At 26.1% G+C, this 25,275-nt stretch overlaps 8 protein-coding genes across 8 annotated transcripts; 3 read left to right on the top strand and 5 right to left on the bottom strand.

Moving 5' to 3' along the window:
- Window positions 1-232: 232 nt before the first annotated feature.
- MKS88_002737 (mitogen-activated protein kinase 2) lies at window positions 233-1,788 on the top strand (the record flags this gene model as incomplete). The annotated part of the gene is made up of 2 exons (XM_067215773.1): window positions 233-402; window positions 471-1,788. 2 exons carry the CDS (start codon window positions 233-235, stop codon window positions 1,786-1,788), a joined length of 1,488 nt encoding a protein of 495 aa, XP_067073318.1.
- Window positions 1,789-4,246: 2,458 nt separating this feature from the next.
- On the top strand, window positions 4,247-6,053 carry MKS88_002736 (uncharacterized protein; the record flags this gene model as incomplete). The annotated part of the gene is made up of 2 exons (XM_067215771.1): window positions 4,247-5,921; window positions 6,034-6,053. 2 exons carry the CDS (start codon window positions 4,247-4,249, stop codon window positions 6,051-6,053), a joined length of 1,695 nt encoding a protein of 564 aa, XP_067073317.1.
- Window positions 6,054-8,057: 2,004 nt separating this feature from the next.
- On the bottom strand, window positions 8,058-9,155 carry MKS88_002735 (glyoxalase I; the record flags this gene model as incomplete). The annotated part of the gene is made up of 1 exon (XM_067215770.1): window positions 8,058-9,155. The coding sequence occupies one exon, from the start codon at window positions 9,153-9,155 to the stop codon at window positions 8,058-8,060; it is 1,098 nt and encodes a 365-aa protein (XP_067073316.1).
- A 947-nt stretch (window positions 9,156-10,102) lies between these two features.
- Window positions 10,103-11,221, bottom strand: MKS88_002734 (uncharacterized protein; the record flags this gene model as incomplete). The annotated part of the gene is made up of 1 exon (XM_067215769.1): window positions 10,103-11,221. The coding sequence occupies one exon, from the start codon at window positions 11,219-11,221 to the stop codon at window positions 10,103-10,105; it is 1,119 nt and encodes a 372-aa protein (XP_067073315.1).
- A 1,699-nt stretch (window positions 11,222-12,920) lies between these two features.
- Window positions 12,921-15,185, bottom strand: MKS88_002733 (GTP-binding protein; the record flags this gene model as incomplete). The annotated part of the gene is made up of 1 exon (XM_067215768.1): window positions 12,921-15,185. One exon carries the CDS (start codon window positions 15,183-15,185, stop codon window positions 12,921-12,923), a length of 2,265 nt encoding a protein of 754 aa, XP_067073314.1.
- Window positions 15,186-16,963: 1,778 nt separating this feature from the next.
- Window positions 16,964-18,907, top strand: MKS88_002732 (ubiquitin domain-containing protein DSK2; the record flags this gene model as incomplete). Its single annotated transcript, XM_067215767.1, has 4 exons — window positions 16,964-17,108; window positions 17,370-17,465; window positions 17,685-17,813; window positions 18,102-18,907. The coding sequence occupies 4 exons, from the start codon at window positions 16,964-16,966 to the stop codon at window positions 18,905-18,907; spliced, it is 1,176 nt and encodes a 391-aa protein (XP_067073313.1).
- A 931-nt stretch (window positions 18,908-19,838) lies between these two features.
- MKS88_002731 (UDP-galactose transporter) lies at window positions 19,839-20,873 on the bottom strand (the record flags this gene model as incomplete). Its single annotated transcript, XM_067215766.1, has 1 exon — window positions 19,839-20,873. One exon carries the CDS (start codon window positions 20,871-20,873, stop codon window positions 19,839-19,841), a length of 1,035 nt encoding a protein of 344 aa, XP_067073312.1.
- A 1,862-nt stretch (window positions 20,874-22,735) lies between these two features.
- On the bottom strand, window positions 22,736-23,331 carry MKS88_002730 (uncharacterized protein; the record flags this gene model as incomplete). The annotated part of the gene is made up of 2 exons (XM_067215765.1): window positions 22,736-22,828; window positions 23,068-23,331. 2 exons carry the CDS (start codon window positions 23,329-23,331, stop codon window positions 22,736-22,738), a joined length of 357 nt encoding a protein of 118 aa, XP_067073311.1.
- Window positions 23,332-25,275: the final 1,944 nt, after the last annotated feature.

Below are 25,275 nucleotides of genomic sequence, written 5' to 3'. Positions count from 1 at the left end.
CTGCTTCGAGGGTACAATCACAATCATTTTACCTCTTACCAGTTTGTCCTTTCACTTCGTTACTTTTCTCTTCGTTTATTTGTCTCTTATTTTGTAGCCCGTTATTTTGACCATATTACCGCCTGTCATTTCAGATATCTTATCACGTATCATTTGGCTCATTTTTTCTCCCGTTTTTTTTCATTTTCCGCTATTTTCCTGTTTTTCCCCTAAATGAGTGTATATCCCTAAAATGCTGAAAAAAAAGAAGGAGTGTTATACTGTCGATTCGGAGGAAAAAAACTTGAAGAAAAAAAGCACTTCTACTAAAACGTCAACACTGAAAAAGAAAAATATTTCTGGTAATGGAGAAGAGAGAGAAGAAAAGGAAGAGGTAATGTGCGAATTTAAGAATAAGAATGAGTCAGAAGAAAACGAAACGAATAATGTTGCAAAGCAATGCAGCGTCGTTGAAAAAAAAAAAAAAGAAGCGATAATTATGAGAACAAAAATGGAAAAGGTAAAGAAGAGAAAATAAATATAAAAGAGGCTATTATAAAAAATGTGCGAGTTCCTGATAATTATGAAATTAAACATTTGATAGGACGTGGTTCTTATGGTTACGTATATTTAGCATATGATAAAAATACAAATAAGAATGTAGCTATTAAGAAGGTAAACAGAATGTTTGAAGATCTAATAGATTGTAAAAGAATATTAAGAGAAATAACTATATTAAATAGATTGAATAGTGATTATGTTATAAGACTCTGCGATTTGGTAGTACCTGAAGATTTATTAAAATTTGACGAGTTATATATAGTCTTAGAAATAGCAGATTCTGATTTAAAGAAATTATTTAAAACACCCATATATTTAACAGAAGAACATGTAAAAACTATTTTATACAATTTGTTATTAGGAGAAAAATATATTCACGAGTCAGGTATTATACATAGGGATTTAAAACCAGCTAACTGTTTATTGAATCAAGACTGCTCAGTTAAGATATGTGATTTTGGACTAGCTAGAACAATAAATTATGAGCAAGACATCCATATCGTTAAAGATGTAGAAGAAAAAGAAGAAAATGAAGAGCCAGGTCCTCATAACAAAAATTTAAAAAAACAGTTAACGAGCCATGTAGTTACAAGATGGTATAGAGCACCTGAACTCATTTTACTTCAAGAAAATTACACAAAATCTATTGATATATGGTCAACTGGATGCATATTTGCAGAGTTATTAAATATGATGAAATGTCATATAAACAATCCAACGAACCGTTTCCCCTTATTTCCTGGATCGTCTTGTTTTCCTTTGTCACCTGATCACAATTCTAAAAAAGTACATGAAAAAAGTAACAGAGATCAGTTAAATGTTATTTTTAATGTAATAGGTACCCCAACAGAAGATGATTTGAAAAGTATTAATAAAGACGAAGTCATTAAATATATTAAGTTATTCCCTCCTCGAGAAGGTATTGACTTAAAAAATAAATTTCCTTCTATATCTGAGGAAGGAATTGATTTGCTAGAATCTATGTTAAGGTTTAATGCAAAAAAAAGAATTACCATAGATAATGCTTTGAGTCACCCATATTTAAAAGACGTGAGAAAAAAACATTTAGAAAAATTTTCTACAGAAAAAATTATACTTCCTTTCGATGACTGGATGATATTATCTGAGACTCAGCTAAGATATATTTTTCTAAAAGAAATTCAGTCCTTTCATTCGGACCTCGTTATACCATCCAAATTGACTATACACGAAAATAAATTTTATAATACAGGAGAGCTCAAAAATTAGAGCTTTTGCCCGCCTTACCTGGTGGAAACGTCCAAACGTTTACCTTTGCAGCTATGTGAATAGGCACATATGGGTATTAGCATTGATAAGAAAAATTTTTTTTTTTCCATAACACATATGTAGCACTTATGTACCACTTATATACCTTATATGTACCTTTATTTTGTTTTTCTCCCCCTTTGGTTCATTCTCCACAAAATTAAGAATGAAACATGCCAAAATTACGAAATTTTGAAAGACTCTTTTCCTTTATGGCTTTACATTAAACGACGTATGTATGTGTATGTATGTTTGTATGTATGTGTGTACCGTATAATACATATACATGGGCGCAGAGGCACATATTTTTGTGAAATTACATCTTGTGACGTGAAATGATAATCTTTTATTCTCTTAATGATACAAAGACGAAGTCGGTAAAAAAAAGAAAAAGTTTTTTCCCATTGTACACAGAAAATATTGCAGAATTTATACTCATCATTTTTTATGCACAACAGAACTGAATATAAAGTAAAACGCAGCTAAAACGGTTTTTTAAAAGAGACATTCTTTTTGAAAGGAAATGGCGAGAGGGGGAAGGATTGTTATGTATTATTATCCTTTTTTTTTTTTTTTTTTTTAATATTTTTTTTATGTCTTTTTATACTTTCATACCCTTTTGCACAAATTGATCGATAATTTCCCTATTATTTTTAAAACCACTGAATTTTATTATGAACTTTTTCCATTTCTCTTTTTTAATAGTTTAGCTTATCTTTTAATAAAATGTGTAGTTTTTAATGCCACATGTGTATATAAGTGCATAAAATATTTTATCCCAATTTTTTGTAAATTATCTTGGAATTATTTAATTCATAAATGTCTTGTTTTCTATAGATACTTCGTTTAAGTTGATTTACCCTTCGCACAAATGTAAATGTTTATAAATATATAAATATTAATATATATATATATATATATATAGATATGTATATGTGTGCTTCTTTTTTCTCTTAAGAACTCTTTTTTTATCAATTTTTATTTTATTTTTAATTCTCATTTATATTTAAACTTTTGCAAATCTCCTTATTTTTTCAGTAAACAGTTTATATTTTACCTATTTCCAGTAAATAGTTAGAAAAAAAAAAAAAAAACATTCGGTATTACTTTTACAAAATTAGGAATTCCTTTTCTTCTGTTGTATGTTTCTTTATTTCTTTGTTTTTTTGTTTCCTTTGTTCTTTTTCTTTTTTTTGATGGACTTATTATCTAATACAAAGTAGAAAATTTAAAAAGCAGAAAATTGATAAAAAAAAAAAAAGAAAATTACTTTACGAGACAAATAAGTTAAATTGCAGATGATGATGAAAAAGAAAAGGAATAAAACAATGTTCATTAAAAATATGAATTAGAACGCGTGGACAATCTGATACATAAAAATTTACCAATGATACACATAAAAAAAATATGTATACTTTATATAGGCGAGAATATGCAATTTTATGTGCATCTTGAGCAACAAGAGAATGTGACAATTTTTATAATTATGTCTTAGAAACATTATGGAAAAATAATGATTTTTTATAGATCTTCTAACTTCCTCTCCTGCATTCTTGCCATATCATGTCATAAGAAATTTATATATAAAAAAAAAAAAAAAAAAAAATTAAAATTGCGAAAAAACAAAAAAATAAAAATAAGAAAATATGAAAATATGAAAATATAAAAAAATGAAAAAATGAAAATTTAAAAATGTGAAAATATATAAATGTTAGAAATTTAGAAAGAAACGCTTAAAAATGATAAAAAACGAACCAATATTAATGATTGAATAGCGAGAACATTAATTTATTTTTTTTTCCTTTCTTTTGCTTGTTCTTTTACTTTTTTTTCGCTTCTTTACTTTCCCTTTTTTTGCGTCCTTTCCTAGTTTCACCGTACTTCACGAATTTATATATACAATGTTATTCCTACAGATCGCTTATCAGTTATTAACAAGGAGGGTATCACTGCACATATCATATGTATGTTAGGATTTGTTGCTACGAATTATTAACGGACTTATACATATTTGTGTTCTGACGTATTTGTTCAAGCCTGGATTTAAGCATTTTGTGATGTCCTAATAATCGTTCCGTGATACATATGATAAAACATAAAAAAAAAAAAAAAAAAAAAAAAAAAAAAAAAAAAAAAAAAAAAAAAAAAAAAAAAAAAAAAAAAAAGAAAAGAAAAGAAAAGAAAAGAAAAAAGCAAAAAAAGAAAAAAGCAAAAAAAGAAAAACAAAAGATAGAAAAAAAGATAGAATATAAGATAAAAAATGGTGACAAAGAAAGCGTTATCCGTATTAGAAAGAGCTAATAAAACTAAAATACTTTTATAAAAGAATTTATATGGATGTAATTGTACGTTACATCTTCGTATATATAATAATATATATTCTTTTTTTTTTAAAAAAATATTATAAAAAAGCAACATTATGGATGGGAAGGAAGATTCCGATAACAGAAAAAGCTTAAAGTACAGAGGCGCACATAACAATAAAAATAATAGCGGTAAAAATAGAAACAATTATAGAAATATATGTAGCGATATTTATAGCAATATTTATAGCAATATATATAGCAACAGTTATGGCAACGGTTATATTAACAATTACAGCAATAACTACGACTGTAGCTATATTTATGAAAGCAACAATAATAAGTACAAACGTGATGATACAAATTATTTGTATGGAAAAAAAAGCAGCAAAATAGAAGAGGAAGAAGATAGTGGGAGTAGAGAACAAATAGAACAGGGTGCAGAAAATATTATAATAAGCTCTAGGAGTATTATTCTGTTTCAGTTATTTTTATTCGTCATATATTTTTTTGTTCTATTAATAGGATCTTTTAATTTTAGTTTTAAACTTTTCCAAGTACGAGAAAAACATTTGCATGAACTACTTAACAACATAAAGGATGTATCATCATGTATATATAGTACAGATTATTCAGAGGAGAATGAAGTTAATAATAAATTATTTTATGATAATACAGACAAGTTAATTCATGGTAGTAATGATAGTATATATCATAATGTAAGGTTCAAATACTACTTTACAAGGGATAAACATTACAAAAAGACAAAAAACAAAATTAAGAAAAATAACAGAGGTATTAAGATATTTATTTGTTTAAATAAAAAAAAAACTTTTTTTTTATATAGCGATTTTTATCATATTATTTCAAGATTTCAGAAATGTTTTCTTAAAATTTTAACTTTTTTTTATAATGAAATAAAGAATGCTTTTTTTTTGAGAGATCCTAATTATGATGATGGTGCTGATGCTGATGATGATGATGATGAACATGAACATGATAATGATAACAATTATGCTGCTACCAAATTTGTTATGAAAAATTATGTTAAGAATAATAATCAAGCAGTAACTAAATATTTATATTATAATTTTATACTAACTAAGAATAATTTTTATAAAAAGTATTATATAAGTGTTGAATATGTATTTTATCTTTACCTTAATGATATTTGTTACTATCACGACTTTAGATATCTTACCAAAGACACAGATGGAGAAAGTTTTTTTTCTCCAAATTTTGATGATAAATTTCCCTATTTAAAAAGAAAGAACGACAGGGAAATTTTGGACGAAACGATGTTACAGAACAAAAAGGACATAACGCTTTTTATAAATCATATAAATAAGTACCTAAATGATGAGAAGCTTCTTCATATGTTGCATAATTTGTATATGGATATATGCACAGAGAGAGGAATTGTAAGAAACTATGCGAAGTGGCAAAACAAAGGTACAGGTGAAATAGGTGGAAATGGAAACGTAAGAGGAAATGTAAGTGGAAAAGGCATACGTGAAAATGTTAGCGAAACAAAGACGGATGAAATATTTCTGAGTGATATAGGTTACGAGCAGTATTACGACATGTATCACAGAGTGATGAATATAAAAAATTTTAGTAAGTGTAACACTTTTTTCAGCAAGATAAGGAAAAAAATAAAAACAATAAACGCATTAAAAGAGTTAAATATGTGCTCAAAAAATTATATAAGAAATTTAAAAAAAATTCCCTTTTATTTTTTTCAAGATGATTTTCTTGATACCCCATGTTATATTTATAATGAACTGATAAGTAATATATTAAGATATTATTATAAGGGTATATTTCTTTATATAGTAATATTTATTGGTTGTATTCATGTAGTATTTTCCCCATTTCCTATTACACTTGTTCACTTTCGTAGATTTTTTATTTATTTCCTAATAATTATATATCGTTTATTTATTTTATACTATATTCCATCTATAATTGAATATATAATTTTAAAATTTAATTATTTAAAGAATGAAGAATATATGCATATATTTGATTATTCGGATCATGTTATTTTATTTTCGACCTTACTATTTATTATTTCCCTTGAAACAAAGGCTATTGTATATACTATTAAGCATCAAAAAATAAGCTCTGATTACCTTCATTATAAATATAATAGAAAATTTTGTTTATTTTTATTACATTTCATTTTATATTATTATTACATACTTTTATTGTTTTTTTTATATACGAGTTATTATACATCCAAGTATTTTCATACTACTAATGAAATATTCGTTGCTTATTTTTTTTCTACGTTTTCTATTTTCTTTCTTTTTTATTTATTTTTATATAAAAATTACTTCAGTTTTTATAGCATAGGAATAACATCCTATATTAATAAGAGTCCACATTCTATGTCTAACACCCTGCACTCTTCCGCCTTCATTTACAATGCATACAATTCTTTAAAGGATAAATTTGCTTTTGACTGAGGAGAACGAGGAGGAAGGGGTAAAACTTGTGTATGCAAATGTCCATTCGTGCGTCCATTCGTACAACCATTCAAACACACATGCTTTCCTTTTTTTTATTCTATATATTATTTATTTTATAATTTATATTTTTTTTTTCTCCATTTTAACGTGCACATATATATAAGAAATATACAAGTAAGAATGCATATGCATAGATATACATACATAAATTTATAAATTTATCTAGCATAATGTACTCTATTGGTTATATTATTTGTAGACGTCCACCTTTAAATAATGCAATACATGCTCATCTTTAATTTTTGGCAGTTGCAATTTTTTTGCTTGTTTTATTTATCATTTTGAATAGGCTGTATAGTGCATCAAAAAGAATTCGATCTTGTCGATGTTTTTATTTTATTCTTATTTTATTTTCATTTTTTATTTTAATTTATTATGCTTTTTTTTTTTTTTTTTTTTTTTTTTTTTTTTTTTGTCTATTTGTGATAATATTACAAACGTTCTATTTACCTTTTAATAACATTTTAGTTATATTATTAAATTATACTTTACTTACGCACTTGTGTGTATATTTTTGTCACCCCTTATTCATTACTTTTTATTTATTGAAACTTATTTATTGCTATTTATTTATTATCACAGAATTTATTTTATTTTACTTTTTTTGTCGTTATATGGCGGAAGGCGAAGAAGCTCAGCTTTCCGTTTCCCTTCAAATTTTAAACTTTTTGTAGAAAAAATAAATAAATGAATTAAAATAAATGCACATTTAAAATGACATAATAAGAAGAAACGTAGAAAATGATCACAAGGAATTAATGATACAATCATATGAATACCATCACAAAATCTAATTTAAAGATGTCAAAAAAAATGTTAGCAATTAACTGTTTGGTATCTACAAGTAGAGGGGGAAATCGGTCAAAAGATCAGTCGAAAAAATGGGAGAAAAGCGTGTCGTAAAAGTTGGTAAAAAGTGCGTCATAAATGTGGGCAACAAATAGGTCGTAACTGTTGCCTTAAACAGGTTCAACTAATCCTACTGCGGTAAAAGGACACTCGGTGGACATACTTCTATTTCATTCACTGCTTAATCTTGACTCAATTTGTTTTTTCTAAAAAGGAAAAAAGAAAATTTTTATCCGCGATAACGAACAAGGTAAGCACAAATATCTACACAACGGTTGGTTATGGAAGTATGCGGCATAAACATGACGAAAAGAACATTATAAAAATTTTAATTATTCCATCGACTCTTTATACTTTTTTACTTCTTCTTTACTTCGTTTTTACTTCCATTTTACTTCCTATTTACCTCCATTTTAATTCCTATTTACCCCCATTTTACTTCCTATTTACCTCCATTTTACTTCCTATTTACCTCCATTTTACTTCCTATTTACCTCCATTTTACTTCCTATTTACTGTTCCAACTACTGTTTTTTTATTTTTCTCACTCCTCTACCTCTTTCTCTTTAGTTACACTGAATGACGTGCCCCTTTGAATTAACTCAACCAAGTAGTTATCAGGGTCATAGACAAAAGCGATATTATTCATTATCCCTTCGTGTACTTTTTTTTTAAAAGGAATATTCAAATTTTCTAACTCTTTACAATACCCCTCTAAATCGTTTACTAAAAACCCGATGTGACCAAAACCTCTGGGTTCTGTATTTCCATTATGATACGAAAAATTATCATTATTTTCCGTACCATGATTATGTGTTAATTCTAAAACAGGCTCCCAAGACATTTTAAAATTTTCATAATCTTCATTGGATTGATAAGAATTCCTTAGTATTTCAAAATTGTATTCTTCTTGTGTTGGTTCCTTTCCTATTTTCTTATGATCATTTAATTCATTTTCATCATTCAAATAACTGGACTTTAAAAAATACAAGGAAAAGTCGGAATTGTGCTTTATATGTATTAATTTCATACCTAATAAATGTATATAGAAATATAAACTTTTTTTAGGGTTTTTAATCCTAATCATTGTTTGAGAAAAATTGGTAATAGTATGATTACTTTCCCATTTAACTTGACTTGATCTTCTAACTATTTCAATCCAATAACTGTTTGGGTCAAGAGCAAAACCAATAGTTTTCATTTTGGTTTCATGTGGTAATTTATGAAATTTTACATTCTTTTCTTTAAAAAGAAAATCACATAATTCTACAACATCATGGCAATTAAATGCAATATGCCCAAACCCCTTGTCATTTTCATTATTCCCATTACTTAACTTTTCATTACTGTTATGATTATATGTTAGTTCTAAACATACTGTTTTTAAGTCCCACAAATACTTTTCAGATTCTTTTGTGTTGGGTGTAGGTAATTTCTTCCTTTCTTCTTCATCATATGGAGGTGTTATCATAAAATATAAGGAAAAATTATATTCCTTAAAATGATATGTATGAATATTAATCATTCCAAAATTCTTTTCATAAAACTCAACTGTTTCTTTTGGATCATAAATACGCAACATAGTTTGTTGCCATGTTATATTGTACTTTTTTCCCAGCATCAAAACATTCTTTTTTTCCATTTTTGCTTCAATTTTTTTTTCCTGTATTAATATTCTTTTTTATATTTAATTCAATGGATTACCAGATATGGAAAAAGCTTCTCCTGTGCGTATAATTTACGTGTAGATATGTTGTCCTTGTGCATTTATTTATATATGCTTGCAAAAAAAAAAAAAAAAAAAAAAAAAAAAAAAAAAAGAAAAAAGAAAAAACTTCTAAAACTTCTCATCATCACACATACTCAGTATTATCTACAAAATTGTAGAGAATTATGTACATATGCGAACGAAGAAGAAAAATATAAAAATAACATAGATGGCGGAGGAAGAACGTTAACAGCATTCCTATATGGATGTTTCACCAGTTTATTTTTATTTGATCAAATGTATATATATATATTTATTTATATATGTGTATGTATATGAATTGCATAAATGTGCGTGCGTAAACACGTGTCAATTTTATTTTGTATTTATATATTACTCAAATGCTCGAATTTGCCATAATTTTCTATTTTTTTAATTTTTGAAAATGGAATTATTTTTACGCTTGTTAGGTATATTCAGTGCAATTGATAAAACGATTTTTTTTTTTTTTTTCTTTTTCTTTCTTTTTTTCTGGTGACATTAGTGGGAATTAGTAGTTTATAAGATGAGCACTATACGGTGAGCTCAGTTAACTTTGTTAAAAAATAATGTTCAAAATGAATGCTTTTTTTTCTGTTTTCTTTTTTCATTGTACGAAAAAACATGGAAAGGTATATTGAAGTTTGCAGATCTGTTTTTTCTACTTTTAAAATGGGATGATAACATAGAAAAAAAAAAAAAAAATAATAAAATAAAATGAAATAAAACAAAATGAAACCAAACGAAACAAAATGGAACAAAATAAAATGAAAAATTTACTTAAAAGTGTGCTTCTTTCGTTAGAACGATAAGGTTAAGTACAAAAAAATAGCAACTTAATTTTAAAGGATATCTAATATATTTTTTTTTTTTTTTTTGGATTTGTTAAAATTTAAGAAGTTATTACTATTGCCAAAGTTAACAATGCTTTGTCTTTCATTTTTTTTACTCAACTCGCTAAAGCAGTTGTTCATGCTGTCTGTTTTACCAGTTGATTTAATTTTATGTTCAACATTCCTTTTATTCTCGTTGTACATACTTCTTTTTTTGTTCATACAATTCACATTATTCTTATCTTCATTATGTTTTATTTTTTTTTTGATGTTGCCCCCTATACACGGATCGTTCTTATTTTTGGAGTTATTATAAATCTCAAGATGGCTACACATTTTATTGTAACTGCTGCATTTTAATGGAATATTAAGATTCCTTGTTGCAACAGTGCAACTACTGGGACCATAGTCAATGGTAAAAAGGCCCTCCATGCTATGACAAAGGGTGTCCTTGATGGTCATTCCTTCGTTCCCATCACGACTGTTATCATCACTAATATTATCACCTCGATCGTCATCATCACTTCGTTTATCATTACCCCTTTTATCATCAAGATGGTTCACAATTGCTTCCCCCTTATTTTCCCCATGAGAATTATCTTTATTAGCCCTTAGCTCATTTAAAGGTTCTCCTTCAGTGAATGCACTTTCTGCTCCCTTTACAAAATCGCTTTTTTTTTTTATTTCGTAGTCATCGATCTCATTAATAAGGAAAGATTTCAAATTGCCCGAGCTACTCAATATTCGATCTTTCCTAATATTCTTAACAGAATTACTTTTTGCATTATTTGTAAAACATTGTAAATTTAATCTTCTTTTACGGTTACATAAAAAGCATTTGTAAAGTAATGTGTTTTTATTTTGGACTTTTTTAATCTCACAGTTATAAAAAGGGATATATATTAAATTACAATAATGACAGCATATATTATCAAAAATTAAATTATTTTTTGTGATTTTCTTTATTAGTGTAACATATTTTGTTGATAATTTTGCATTTTCATAAATCGTTGAAAGTGCTAAATTCCATAAGTATTCTACTCTTTTATCCGTTTTGTTGTCACCTGTTATGTCTGTAAATTTTATTTTATTAACATACGAGAATTTTTCATTTTCTTCTTTTACCATTTCCACTGTGCATACTAATTAAGGGCTACTTGGTTAAGCAGGGGAACAATGTGCCGTCAGATTAGCATATGTACGCAAACACAATGTAAGGGTATATATACATATATATATATTTTTTTATTTACGGATGTGACAACTCATAAACATATCGTGCACATATCTTCTCCTTTTTATAATAGTAAACTAACATTTCTTAATAAAAAAAAAAAAGAAAAACGACATTATTTCATTTCTTTTATTAGCACTTGAGTTTTATTAAATTTATAAGCTTCCGAAATGTAAACGTGAAGGGATGTAACAGAGCTTACTAATACAATGAATTGTCACTATTGAGTCTATTCTACACCATTATTGCGCTCCCTCTTGCTGGAATGGTATAATACATACATACATATATATATATATATATATTTATATATATGTAAGATGTAATAAAACATTCGTCAATATATTTTATTTGTAGCAAGAACAGATTCTTATTTAATCGTTAAGAAGTATAGGCCTAATTGCTTCCAATTACATACTTTTCTTCAATAATTCATTTTATATATTTATTTACTTTTTTATTTTTTTATTATTATTTTGATACAAATTGTATAATAAATTACTCTAATAAATTATTTACAAAATTAATAAATGATAAATGTCATAGTTCATCACTATGCGTAAGTGAAGGATGTTATACATGGGGGATATAAATAATACTAAAATTTTAAAAAATTATTTTTACTTGTAGTAAAAAAATAAAAAGAGACTGCAAACAGAGAGATCGCATATGTAAAAGGTGACTTAAAAAAATATATTACATTTAATGTACTATAGCTAATGAGATTTAGATCCTTACTTTGGTAAAACAATTTCATATACATGGTATTTATTCAACCATTTATATATGCAAATAGGAATATTTATAAGCTCATATATATATGTATGTATAGATACATGCAAAGAATTTATGGCAAAATAACTAAACAGCTGAAAACTTTCAAATGAAAAAAAAAAAAAAAGGCCTTTTAAACATTTATAAAAACAAAATAACAAAAAAGTTACTTCAAAATTGTTATATTGCAGCGTTTTTTGTGAAAAGATTCAGCATTTTTTTACACAAACAAAGAAAAACGTAAACAAATAAATATTGGACCAAATTTTAAACATGAAAACAAAAAAAAAAAATTAAAAAATTAAAAAAAAAAAATTTTTTAACATGATATGCTAATTTTTCCAAAGGATATCCCTTTTCTCGTAACATTTCATTTTTTACGCGTATAACATAATGCGGGAAATGAAAAAAGTTCTTATGAAAACGCAAACATTGGTTTATACATATATAATATATAAAATGTATATATTTACATATTTATACGAAACAAAAAAAAAGCCTCTACTCAATTTTCACTGTACCTAATTACTTTTACATAAATGGAACGTGCATTTTTCATACGTTTAAAGTTTTACGATCCACGAAATAACGTTCTCAATTTTCCTTCAATCCGTATATTGTGTATAGTGTCCTTAAATTATACACGCCACCGACTAGTTTCTGTAAAATGGGCCTAAGTCATTAGGAACTTTTATAATTCCTTTTTGTTAACTACGTAAGGGTATTATATGGGCCATATATATATATATATATATATATATATATATATATATATATATGTACGGCACATATGTACACTCGCGTATTTATTCACATGTGTCACTCTCCAAATTTCTCGTAGTACTTTTTCAAGTTGCTCGGATTCTCGACCAACTTGATAATCGTTGTATGTCCATCTGGCGTGTAGGAAATCGAATCTGGAACCACTTTGAAATTCTTCCTAATAAAGTTTATTCTTTCTTGGGCTTCTTTTGTCGGAAATTGCAAAGTTAAAACTTGAACATTTTTTATTTTATTAACTAATTTTTGTACAATTTTTATAAGTATATCACAGTTCGTGCCATTTTTGGCCGAAATGGGTAGAGCACTTTTTGGTTTGTTCTTATATAAAGTGAAAATTTGTTGCTCTGTTAACTTGTCTATTTTATTCCATACTTCCACAACATTGTTTTGTATAAATTCATCAGCTATTCCAATTTTCCTTAATGTATCTATTACACATTTTTTTTGCCGTTCTTTGTGTGGATGACTTACATCAATTACATGAATAACTATGTCAGCATTCTTTATTGCATCTAAGGATATCTTAAAAGATTCGTATAAAGAATAAGGAATATTTTGTATGAATCCAATTAAATCAATAAAAATTGTCGAATAACAATCAGCTATATTTAAATTTTTGTACGAATTATCTAATGTTTGAAAGAGCAAATTTCTTGCTTTTAGATTAGATTTAGTCAAATAATTTATTAGTTTAGTTTTCCCCGCATTTGTATAACCTACAATGGCTATCAAAGCTTTATGTTTTCTTGAAATGTTTTGTAAGCTATTATTATTTTTACATTTTGTCAACTCTTTTCTTAATTTATCATAAAGATTATTAATAATTCTTTTTTCATATTCCTTATACGTTTCTGTATTTTTTATATAGTTACTTGTATATCCTAGGTAATCATAATTTTTCTTTTTATTTTGTTTATCTACATCGAATGCATTTATTTTGTCATACCTTTCTTCATAATCGTATTGAGATTTTCCTAAAACATTATTTTCAATATATTTTATATATTTCATTCTTGATTTGTTATCTTCTGAATAGGTGTTCAAAATAAAATTTGCCCTTGCCAGTTCTAGCTGTAGTTTACTTAAGTTGCTTTTTGCCCTTCTCTTCATAATGTACAAAATGATACTGTACCTGTCAAACAACTCAACGTATATCGGCACAAACTGACCACTTTTTCTTTCGCATATCTCTTTGGCTGCTCGTTCGTAAGGGTAACCATCCTTGTCATCATCTTCTGATTCTTCCCCTTTTTCCGTTACTTCCCCCTCGTACTCTTCTAAATAATCGTTATACATATCTACATACCCCTGACCATCCCCCTCTCCTTGTTCCTCGCTTGACCTGTTGTATACACAATCAGATACTCTAAAAGTAAAGTAATTTTCCTCTTTTTCCCTCCTGCTATTCATCTGTAATTCATCATGATAACTTTTCAACAAGCTATTAAACAGAAAATCCAAATTACGGAATTGTTCTGGTGATAATAACGTATTAATAAATATATACGGTGCAGGTTTTTTAAGAAAATATTTGGACAATTCATTTAATTTACCTTTACCAAAATAAAACTTAACATCCATTCTATTAACTTTAATTATGATAGATTCTGCAATTTTTTTTTCTAGTTCTTCGCATTTTGTACGAGCATGTAAATAGTTACTATCATTAGCACCATCACAACCATAATCATGATTGTAACGATAATTACAATTAGCATCACTGTCGTCGCTTTTTCTACCTTTCCTTGATGAGTTCCCATTCTCTGTATTATAATCCTCTTTAGTACTGATGCTATCTCCCTTTTCAAACGATTCTTCTTCCATACTACAATCAGAACGTTCAGAGAAACAATCATCATTTGAATAATTTTTGTTCACCTTATAACTTAATTCCTTCTTTATTATGTTACCAACATATGGGCTATTAGAAGAGCTCAAGTTATTCACTGCCTCTTTATCTGTATGTTTTATTTCTCTAGTTCCATCAAGTTTATCTAAATCTTTTATTTTGCTCTTCTTGTTATATTCATTTGAGAACTTCATATTAGTCCAACCCCCTGATGGCATAGAAATTCCATTTGCAATTTTGAACCCTGCTGACCGAGCTAACCCCAAAGCTTCCTGAGCATCGTAAAGTGTTTCATCACAGCTCTTGCTATACTTTTTTGACTTTTTTAATATAGGATGTAAAACAATAATTTCCTTTTTCCCTGTACTATTAAGTTTTACTTTCGTTGTATCTGTAAAGTACCGTTTCTCTATATTATATATATTTTTTAACAAATCAGGTGCAAAGCGCATTTTGGCTTTTACTATTTCTTTACGATGTCAGCATCATGTGCACAATGACTTATTTAAACATAAACAGCGTGTAACGAAAGAGAAACTTAAAAACTGTATCCTATACATACAACATATGTATATATATATATATATACATTTTTTTTTTTTTTTTTTGCCTTAATGTAGTATTTTTTCTTTAGCCATAAATCTGTTACTTATTCTCCATCATAACAATTTAAAGTTCACGGATCTTGGAATTTATTTCTTATTTCCACAATTCTGAATAAGCGTAGATCGTCCTTTTTTTTTTTTTTTTTTTAAAAAACAATCTATTATATTGTTCTTATTATTAAAATTTTTTACAATGTAGCAATTTATTATTATTTTTTTAAAATGATACTATAATGTGCACATTATAAACAATGTAATTACTACTCCTCTACCCCCGTTAGGCGATTAACATCATAATTTATCTTAAACAAATAAATGTATACATAAGTACATATTTTTTTTTTATTTTAAAAAAAGTTTTCTTTTTCTTTTTTTTGGAACTTTGAAATAAGCAAAATTTTTCGTTAAGTGGAAATACTAAATTTTTGCTACTCCTATTTGCCACATGCTGTAGCAAATTGAAAATTCGCCTTCATTTTTTTTTAATATATATTAGATGAATATAATAATATACAACAATATCATACCGTTTCATATTTCAATCTTATAATTCACACAAGAGGAACTATTTGTGCAAGAAACAATTTTTCTATTTTCACATTTTCTTTGCATTTTCATTTTATAAGCATATACTAACCAATTTGCATTTATATACACTTTTCTTATTTTGTTAAAAAGAAGTATCAATTTTATGGACCCTTACTCCTAAGTGGCAGTATAATTATATATATTATATTTTTTTCACCTTTAAAAATGTTTAAATATTTATTCATTGATTGCTATGTATAAGTAACATAAACTGTATATAATTCCTTTTATTACGTCAAACAATTACATCAAACAGCTACGTCAAACAATTACGTCATACAGTTACGTCAAACAGTTACGTCAAACAATTACGTCATACACTTATGTCAAACAATTACGTCATACAGTTATGTCAAACAATTACGTCATATTATTACGTACTTATATATGTACTTACATATAATTATGAATCAGTAGTATAAGGAGTGTATTTTTATAGGCTTACGTAGTGTTATATTCGAGTGTACATTTATATATATACATATATATAATTACATACATATATATATAAGATTACGTATTGTAATAATATTAATACGTGCACATAAAAGAAAAAAAATTTTGAAAAAATATAAAAATAAATAAAACATTTATATTAACAAGTTATACAGAATAATAAATAAAAATATAAAAATATAAGAGCAAAATAATAATAGCATAATGATAATTATAATAAAATATTACAAAAAAAAAGAAAAAAAAATTAAAAACTAAAGTATTATTTTATGTGAAGAGTTTATAAGCTCATAATCGTTAAGAAAAAAAATTAGAAATTTTTCACAAAATAAATAAACGAATAGATGATTATTTACTCGTGTTTTTAAGGAACAAATATTATGAGCAAAAATAAAAATATACACACAACATATATATAAATATATATATTTAATATACATACATATATTTACAAATACATATATATATCTACGTATAAATACATATATATTTACGTATACATATATATATCGACGCTTTTGCTCTATTGCCCATCCTTCCAATAAGATAAATTAATACGTTTTGAAACAACGGAAAGAAAAATGACAATAAACGTTTCATTTAAAGTAACAGGAGGTAAAGAATTTACAATTGCCATTGAACCAGATATAACAGTTTTGGAATTAAAACAAAAATGTGCTGAACATGTTGATATACCTGTGGAATCGCAGAGACTGATTTTTAAAGGTTTCTATTTAAAAGAAAAAAAAATAATGAAATAAAATAAATAAATAATAATTACAAAAGATGCATATTTTGTTTTTTATTCATACACATTTGCTTTAATACATATTTGTATGGTAAACCTATAACCCTTATATAAATACGTTTATGCAAAGCTTTATTTTTAATGTTTTTATGCATGACTACATATTACTTATATGTAATACTTGGGGAAACCTTATTATTATACTATATAATATTTGACCTTTTTCCTTAATTTTTAAGGGAAAATCTTGAAGGATAAGGAGTCTTTAACAGTATATAATGTAGCAGACGGAAATACAATGCACTTAGTTCGTAGCGCGATAGCTTCCAAGGAGCGTAAGAAAAAAGGAATTCAAAATTGCTTGTTATGGTCTTATGCTTAAACGTTATATGGATGTAGATGTTTGTATAAATGTATGTGTATGTGTATGGGTATGTGTTCATGTTTATATTTACATGTGTATGGGCATAAATATATGTGAATATATGCAATGTGTGTGCAAATGTATATGCGCATATGCCTAGACGTACTTGATTCCTCTTCCAAATTTATAGCCGAATCTGAAAAGGAGGGTAACAAAAATGAAAATATTGGAAACGACCAAAACACAAGTCCAAGTGATAATTTAAATGATTTCAATAACAACCCATTAGTTCAAATGTTGATGCAGAGTGGAACAGGAGGTTTGTATTCCATTTATATGTGTGCATCTTATAAATGTACAATTTGATCATAACGTGTTTGTAATTGTATCCCTAATATATTCCCTCGACTAGTGGCTTACTACATGAATTTGATGTACATAATAGATTCTGCCTCCATGTGAGCGCTGAGTGATTCCCTGATTAATATTTTGGCAACTGCCTGTTTACATTATATATCTTTGCACATATACCTACATGTACACACATATATATATATATGTAAATTTTTTGATTGCATTAATGTTCCTCGTCTATTTTATTCCTCAGATATGAACAATTTCAACGCCGGTTCAGGTGCTACGGACAATTTCAACATTGGTAATTTATCGAATCTACTAAATGCGAATGCAGGTGGCGAATTTAATAGAGAAAGCATGAGCTCATTATTAAGTAATCCTTTAGCTAGGTCTTTAATGAATGAACTAAGTAGTAACCCAGAGATGTTAACTAACTTAGTATCAAATAATCCATTATTAAGAAATACTTTTTCACAAAGTCCACTTATGCAACCCGTTTTAGAAAACCCTAATTTACTAAGAGAATTTTTGAGACCTGAAATTTTACAAGCAGGTTTACAAATTGAAAATGCTTTAAATATGAATAATAATAATAGTAACACTGCTAGCAATAATAATAGTCAAAGAGGACTTAGAATGGAAGACTTTTTAAATAACTTAAATAATTTTGCAAGTACTAACACCTCTACCGGTACTAATAACCAGAGCGATAACAATAATAATAATAATGCAGGTAATAGTAGTAATGCGGGTAATATTGGTAATAATATGAATGCCCTTTTCCAGTCTCCTGAACTTCTACAAACATTTCAACAGGTTATGAGAGCTAATCGGAATTTAGGGAATTTTAATTTCCCAAATGCTAATCAAAATTTAGATTTTAATACTACCGAAGTAGCTGACAATAGACCACCTGAGGAAAAATATGCTTCTCAGTTGGTCAGTCTTCAAGAAATGGGTTTCATTGATAACGATGCGAACATTCAAGCTTTGCAAGAAACAGGAGGTGACGTAAATTCTGCGGTTACGCGATTGTTGGAAAAGGGATTTAACTAGTCTTCCTCGATGAGTGTTCGAGCGTATTTTGTGTGCCCCTCGTGTATCACTAACGTATGTGTATAAAATTGTATATATATATGTATGTATATGTACATATATATATGTGTATGTACGTACATACGTATATATGCTAATTGCACTTAAAGTTACCCATTTTGCATGCATTGTGCATGCAAGGTCTATGTATTATTAGATATATTATTATGTATATATTTACCATTCTTCACAGCATTGCACGTTTCTAATGCATATTTTAAATGCTTCATTTTCAACTTTTCTCACGTTGCAGTTTTGAGATGTGTAGTTTTTTTTCCTTTTCTTTTTTTTTTTTTTTTTTTTTTGGCCTTGTCGCCAGTGCGTCATCCTTCTCATTCCATTTAATTATAATTTTTTTCTTTTTTGTATGTTTCAACTTTTAAAGAAAATTTATACTTGTACAATTTAAAAATAGAAATAACAAATGTAAACATATGCAATTTATAACAGAGAGAAATCTGTGCAGTTGAAGAGTTTCATGACAGAAACATGAAAAATACGCTTAACCAAAATAAGTTATTAAGGGGGGTATGGGAAAGACGTGAAAAAAAAACGTAAAAATGTTTTTCAGAAATAGCAGCAACTATATAGCGCAAAAAGGGTGTGGGCAAAATAAATGAACCTGAAACAGGGGGTAAGGAATGGGATAAAAAATGGGGTAAAAAAAAGGTAACAACAGTGCAAAAAAAATTGCATAAAAACGCAAAAGAATTCCAAAGGAGCGTAAAAAGCTTCATATAAAAACAATGCCCATAATAAGAATGCACGTAAAAACAATGCCCATAAATAGCAATGCACATAAAAACAATGTCCGAAAGATTTCTGCGAAATATAGACGAAATGGAAATTCCGCGTAGCGAGCTGAACGGCTTTCCTCCTGTTGAGTGCTCCGTTACTTGCTTTTTGCATGAACTCTCTTCGCTTGTTGCTTCAGGTAATTTTGTATGATCAAAGTTGAGAATATGACAGAAATACATCCCCATTGCAAAGGTTTCAAAACGTGACCAAATAAATACACCGATACAACTGTACTTAATGCTTTTCTGAGAGTTGTGAAAAGACTAGTATATAAGCTACCGTACACTTTAAGAGAATAAAAAACAAAAAATTGACCTAAGCTTCCACTTATTGAAAAGGCTAATATATAATAATACGAGTCAGTATATTTATTTATGAAGTTATACGGCTTGGAACCTTCAATTATTAATGATGCAATTAAATTAAAAATAAATGCAAAAATATTGACAAAAAACATCAAATTGACTGAGTCCACATTATATTTACTTAATAATTTATCCTGTCTTGGTCCTGTTAAACCATCACATAATAATGATATAGATAAAAGTAAAAGTCCAAAGGTTGTTTGATTAACTTCTTTTGGAGTTCTTGTTCTTATTAAATTAAATACTACTAATGATGATGTAATTAAAAATACAGAAATGTAATCATAATAAGGATATTTTTTTCCGAAAAATAAATAACCCCCTACTACTATTGGTATCATTTTACCTGACTTTACAAGAACTTGAGTTGGGAAATTAACATGACTTAATGAATAATTTGTTGCTATCATTGCTATTGAATAAGTAATTGATATTAACATTATTTGCTTTATAAAATACATATCCACTTTATTTTTTAAATATGGAATAAAATTTTCATTATTTAATTTACTCTTAATAAATATTGCAAATAAGCTACATATACTATTTGATAAACATAGGACATATATTAAAAATATATTATAATAAAATTTTTCTTTCTCTTTCCCTAAATTTGGTAATTTTTCTTGATAATACCCAAATATTACAAAAAAAAAATATATCCCACTAACACAAAATAGACCATTCAAAAAATTATAAAGACGCAACTCTTTATTTATATCCTTCTTCCAAAACAGCATACTGCTTTTTTTAATTTTCACCATATTTCTTATAATGTCACTAGTAAAAATTATGTGTATCAAACGAAATATGTCAGTTCTCAATATACTTTATTAATGTTTGCGAAAATTGTTAACTGGTGCTTGTTTGTTCTATTAAATCTTTTCGCAAAATATCCACAAATTATTCTTAAATTTTTGCAAAAATGTGAACAAATTCAGAGTAAAAATGTGAACAAATTCCGCGCAAAAATGTGAATAAATTCCTAGCAAATATGTTAACAAAATATACACAAAAATGTTAACAATTTTCTTGCAAAAATGTTAACGAAAGTTCACAAAAATATTATTTTTGCCCCTGATAACTAATCTGTAGTACATACACATTTTTACATGAACAAATGTATATATGTACACACACGTGTATACATTTGTGCATATATAATATATATATATATATATATATATATATATATATATATATATATATATATATATATCCTTATACGAGTAAGCACGTAACATGTATCAAGCATATCTTTTTATTTAAAAATAAAAGATACGTAGAAAACTTTTAAATATTCTTTTATATTACGTAAATCAGAAAAAATTTTGTTTCTCCCTACAATTGAACTTTTTTTTTATATATTATAATGATTTAAAAAAAAAAATAATAAAATAAAAAGCAAAAAGGGCGGACAGAATGGAGTTGGTGGAAGGTAAAGTAAAATGGAATAAATTGAAGATAAAATAACATTTTTATATTTATTATTTTTGTTTTTTTATTGTAATATTTGTATTATAAATGTATTTCAGTTAATGCGTATTTCGTTTTACTACATACGCCTGTGCATAATATTTTACTGTTTCGTATTCGTTTTAGCAATTATTTTCGTTTACTTTTCTTATATTTTTGACATTCGTATATTGCGACACCAAAACGTAAGATAAGATGCACCTTGTGCGTTATACCGTATATTAAAGTTGTTCTATATCTCTTTGAAAAAAAAAACAAAGGACGCAATTGTAAACATCATAAGAACAAAAAGAAAATAAACGTAAAAAATTCTTTGTAAAAAAGGAGAATAAAAAGACATTCATTTTTTATTTATAGAATGTCAATAATTTTTGTTCCTTCTTTTTAATCTCGCCAGTCGCTCTTCGTTTTTCTTTATTTTACATAACCTAAATATGCCGCTAAAAATTGTTCACCGAGTGTCACGTAATTCCAACAACTATTCCCGTAGTAGAAAATATATAAAATGTATCATACAATGAAGTATATGCCTAATATGGAGAAAATGCTTGTATATATAAGTTTCCCTTCTATTTGGTTTATCATTTAAAAAAAAAAAAAAATTTTACTACAGGAGCAAAATAGATCATAATGGTATTATTTTAAAAGTGTAACTTATTTTTCGAACTCTGTTTTTTTATTTTTTTTTAAATAAGTTAAAAGTTTATGAAAATATTATATATATGTTTGCATATGCACGTATATGGTGTTGAATATATATACACTAAATAACACATGAACTTTTTGAAAAAAATAGCAACAAATTAAAATGGGGATAAAATAAAAGTATAAAGTCCATAATGTATGTGCAAGCATACATAATATTGTTATTTACATATTCTTTCGAATTTAAAGCCCTCTATGTTGACAAAGTGTATTATATAATGCATATACATGATGGCTATATGTATACAAACATAAATAAACATTTTAACAGCAAATTAAAACTTGTTACTTTTCATTTAAAAAAATGCGTAAGCGTAACTGAAAAATGAAGTTGTAATGACATGCGAAAAAACATATCATTAGGCATAATGTATGCTGTACATGCATACAAACTGTATGTTATACATATATATATATATATAACAACACCGTATGATATACTACGTCATCTATATCTTAAACTTATACGTTCACCCATTCTTTTTCTTTTTCTTCTCAAGGCTAACTTTGTTTTTTTATTTTTAAAATATAACAATTCCTGAGAATTAAAAAAAGAAGTTGGATTAGATTTTTAAAGCATCTCAAATTATATACGATGTAATAACCGCATGTAAATATCGCGTCATTATCTTGAGTAGTAAAGGTTTTCATGTAATATGCCTTCAGTATGTATTTTTATATTATAAACATATGCTGAAGCAAGTGAGAGAAATTATATATGGCAATAAAAATATATCATTTTGTAATAGACAAAAAGAAAAAAAAAGGATTTAAAACCTGGGGAGTTTTTTTAAATATAGGATTTTCCTCGTTTTCCTTTAAAATGTGTAAAAAAAAAGAATCATTCAAAAAATACGAATTTGTTAGCATATTATCTTCTCTTATTATAGCTAACTTATCAAGGTATTTAAATTTAGAAATTCCATACTTGAACAATGAATTTTTTTTTTCAATAATTGGAAAACATTTTAAGGAACATACAGTATTTTTCGAAAGGGAAAATATGTTTCTATATTCAAAACTATATTTAACAAGGTTCATTTTTTTTTTTTATGCTTTTATAGTTTTTTTTTTTTGTTTCCGTTATGTTTTACCAAATTCTTTAGCAGGCATGCTTTAATGCAAAATTGCACAAAAAAATGGACGTGGAACTATCAGAAAAGGACAGGAGAAAAAATTGAAGTATAGTTAAATAAGAACATTATTTGTATAAAAACATACATATATATATATATACATGGTATATAATATTTTACACATTAATAAGCATATTGTAATAGAGAAATGTTAACAAAATTGATAAAAAAATGTAGTACACAATTTCGCCATATTTGGCCCAATTCAAATGATGCACTGCTTGAAGCAGAATAAAAAGGATAAAATTAATACAAATGCATAAAAATGGAAAAAAAAAAGAACTATGACATATATATAAAAATAAATTATACAGTACGCACATTTATGTATATAATATATTTTTACAATTTTTACAATTATAGTTATAAATATGTATTGTTATATATATATGTATTTATATCACAATTTTAATTGCTTTATTATGTAAATTAAAGTTGTCCGCAATTAAATATTTTAATTTTGAAACATAAAATATGCGTAAAATAAATATTTATATATATGTACCAACCATTTAAATAAAATTCCTTTTTATTTGATTATTCAATATAAATTAAAAATTACAAAATCTCATCTCATAATAGTTTATTACATATTAAAAATTTTTTGTCATTTTTTACGAATGTGTTCATAAAAATATATAAAATATATACATATATATAATATATATATAATACATATTTTTATTTTCAAATTAAAATTTTTATTCGTCATTTTCGTTATTTTTCCGTTTATAAAAAAATTAAATCAAAAAAAAAAATAACATTAATTTTCATTATTTTTTAATAAATAAATCGCAAAAATATATTAGTTGGAACAGTATTTTAGAAGTTTGTTATTTATTGAGTATAAATATAAAAAAAAAAAAAAAAAAAAAAACCTTTTCATTTTACATTAACATTTTTTTTTTTCATATATATATAGAAAAATAGTAATGTTTCCATTTGGTATATGTTATTATTTTTATAAATACTACAATAAGGGAAATTAATTTCAGTTTACCAAACAATAAGCTACTACTTCACATAAATAAATATTTTTCATTCGATTAATAAATATATATATATTTAATATCAGAGAAATTTTATTGAAGAGTTTTTAATTGAAAGTCATATTTTTATATAACTTACAAAAGTAAACTATATAATTTAAATATAATTATGAAAAAACAAAAAAAAATCAAGAAACATTATATATGCTATAACTCCTATATTAATAACCACGAAAACAATTTTGCTGATATTCATAAAATAGCATGAATTAAACAGGAAGGAAAAAAATTGCACCATTAATTTACGGCATACGTAATGCGGTAGTTATTACTTACCACATATATATAATAATAAATATTATATTATTTATTTAATTTATTATTATCTTTATAACTTGTAAGTATATACGCATACGTAATGCGTAATATATATGGGAATGAATTTTTCCTTTCCTGTTTAAATTCAATGCTTATTTTATGATATCAGCAAATTGTTTCGTGGTCTATTATATAGAGAGTTATAGCATATATACATGTTTCTTATTTTTTTTTGTTTTTTCATAATTATATTTAAATTATATAGTTTACTTTTGTAAGTTATATAAAAATATGACTTTCAATTAAAAACTCTTCAATAAAATTTCTCTGATATTAAATATATATATATTTATTAATCGAATGAAAAATATATAATGTGTTATTTTGTATGAAATTAAAATTTCCCCTAAATATATTGTAAGTATTATATATATATAATATATATACATATACCAAATGGAAACATTACTATTTTTCTATATATATATGAAAAAAAAAAATGTTAATGTAAAATGAAAAGGTTTTTTTTTTTTTTTTTTTTT

This window comes from Plasmodium brasilianum, chromosome 9 (genome assembly GCF_023973825.1).
Source record: "Plasmodium brasilianum strain Bolivian I chromosome 9, whole genome shotgun sequence".
Classification (NCBI taxonomy): Eukaryota; Apicomplexa; class Aconoidasida; order Haemosporida; family Plasmodiidae; genus Plasmodium; species Plasmodium brasilianum.
Note: the sequence above shows the minus strand (reverse complement) of the source record. Positions and strands in the feature narration are given on the sequence as shown.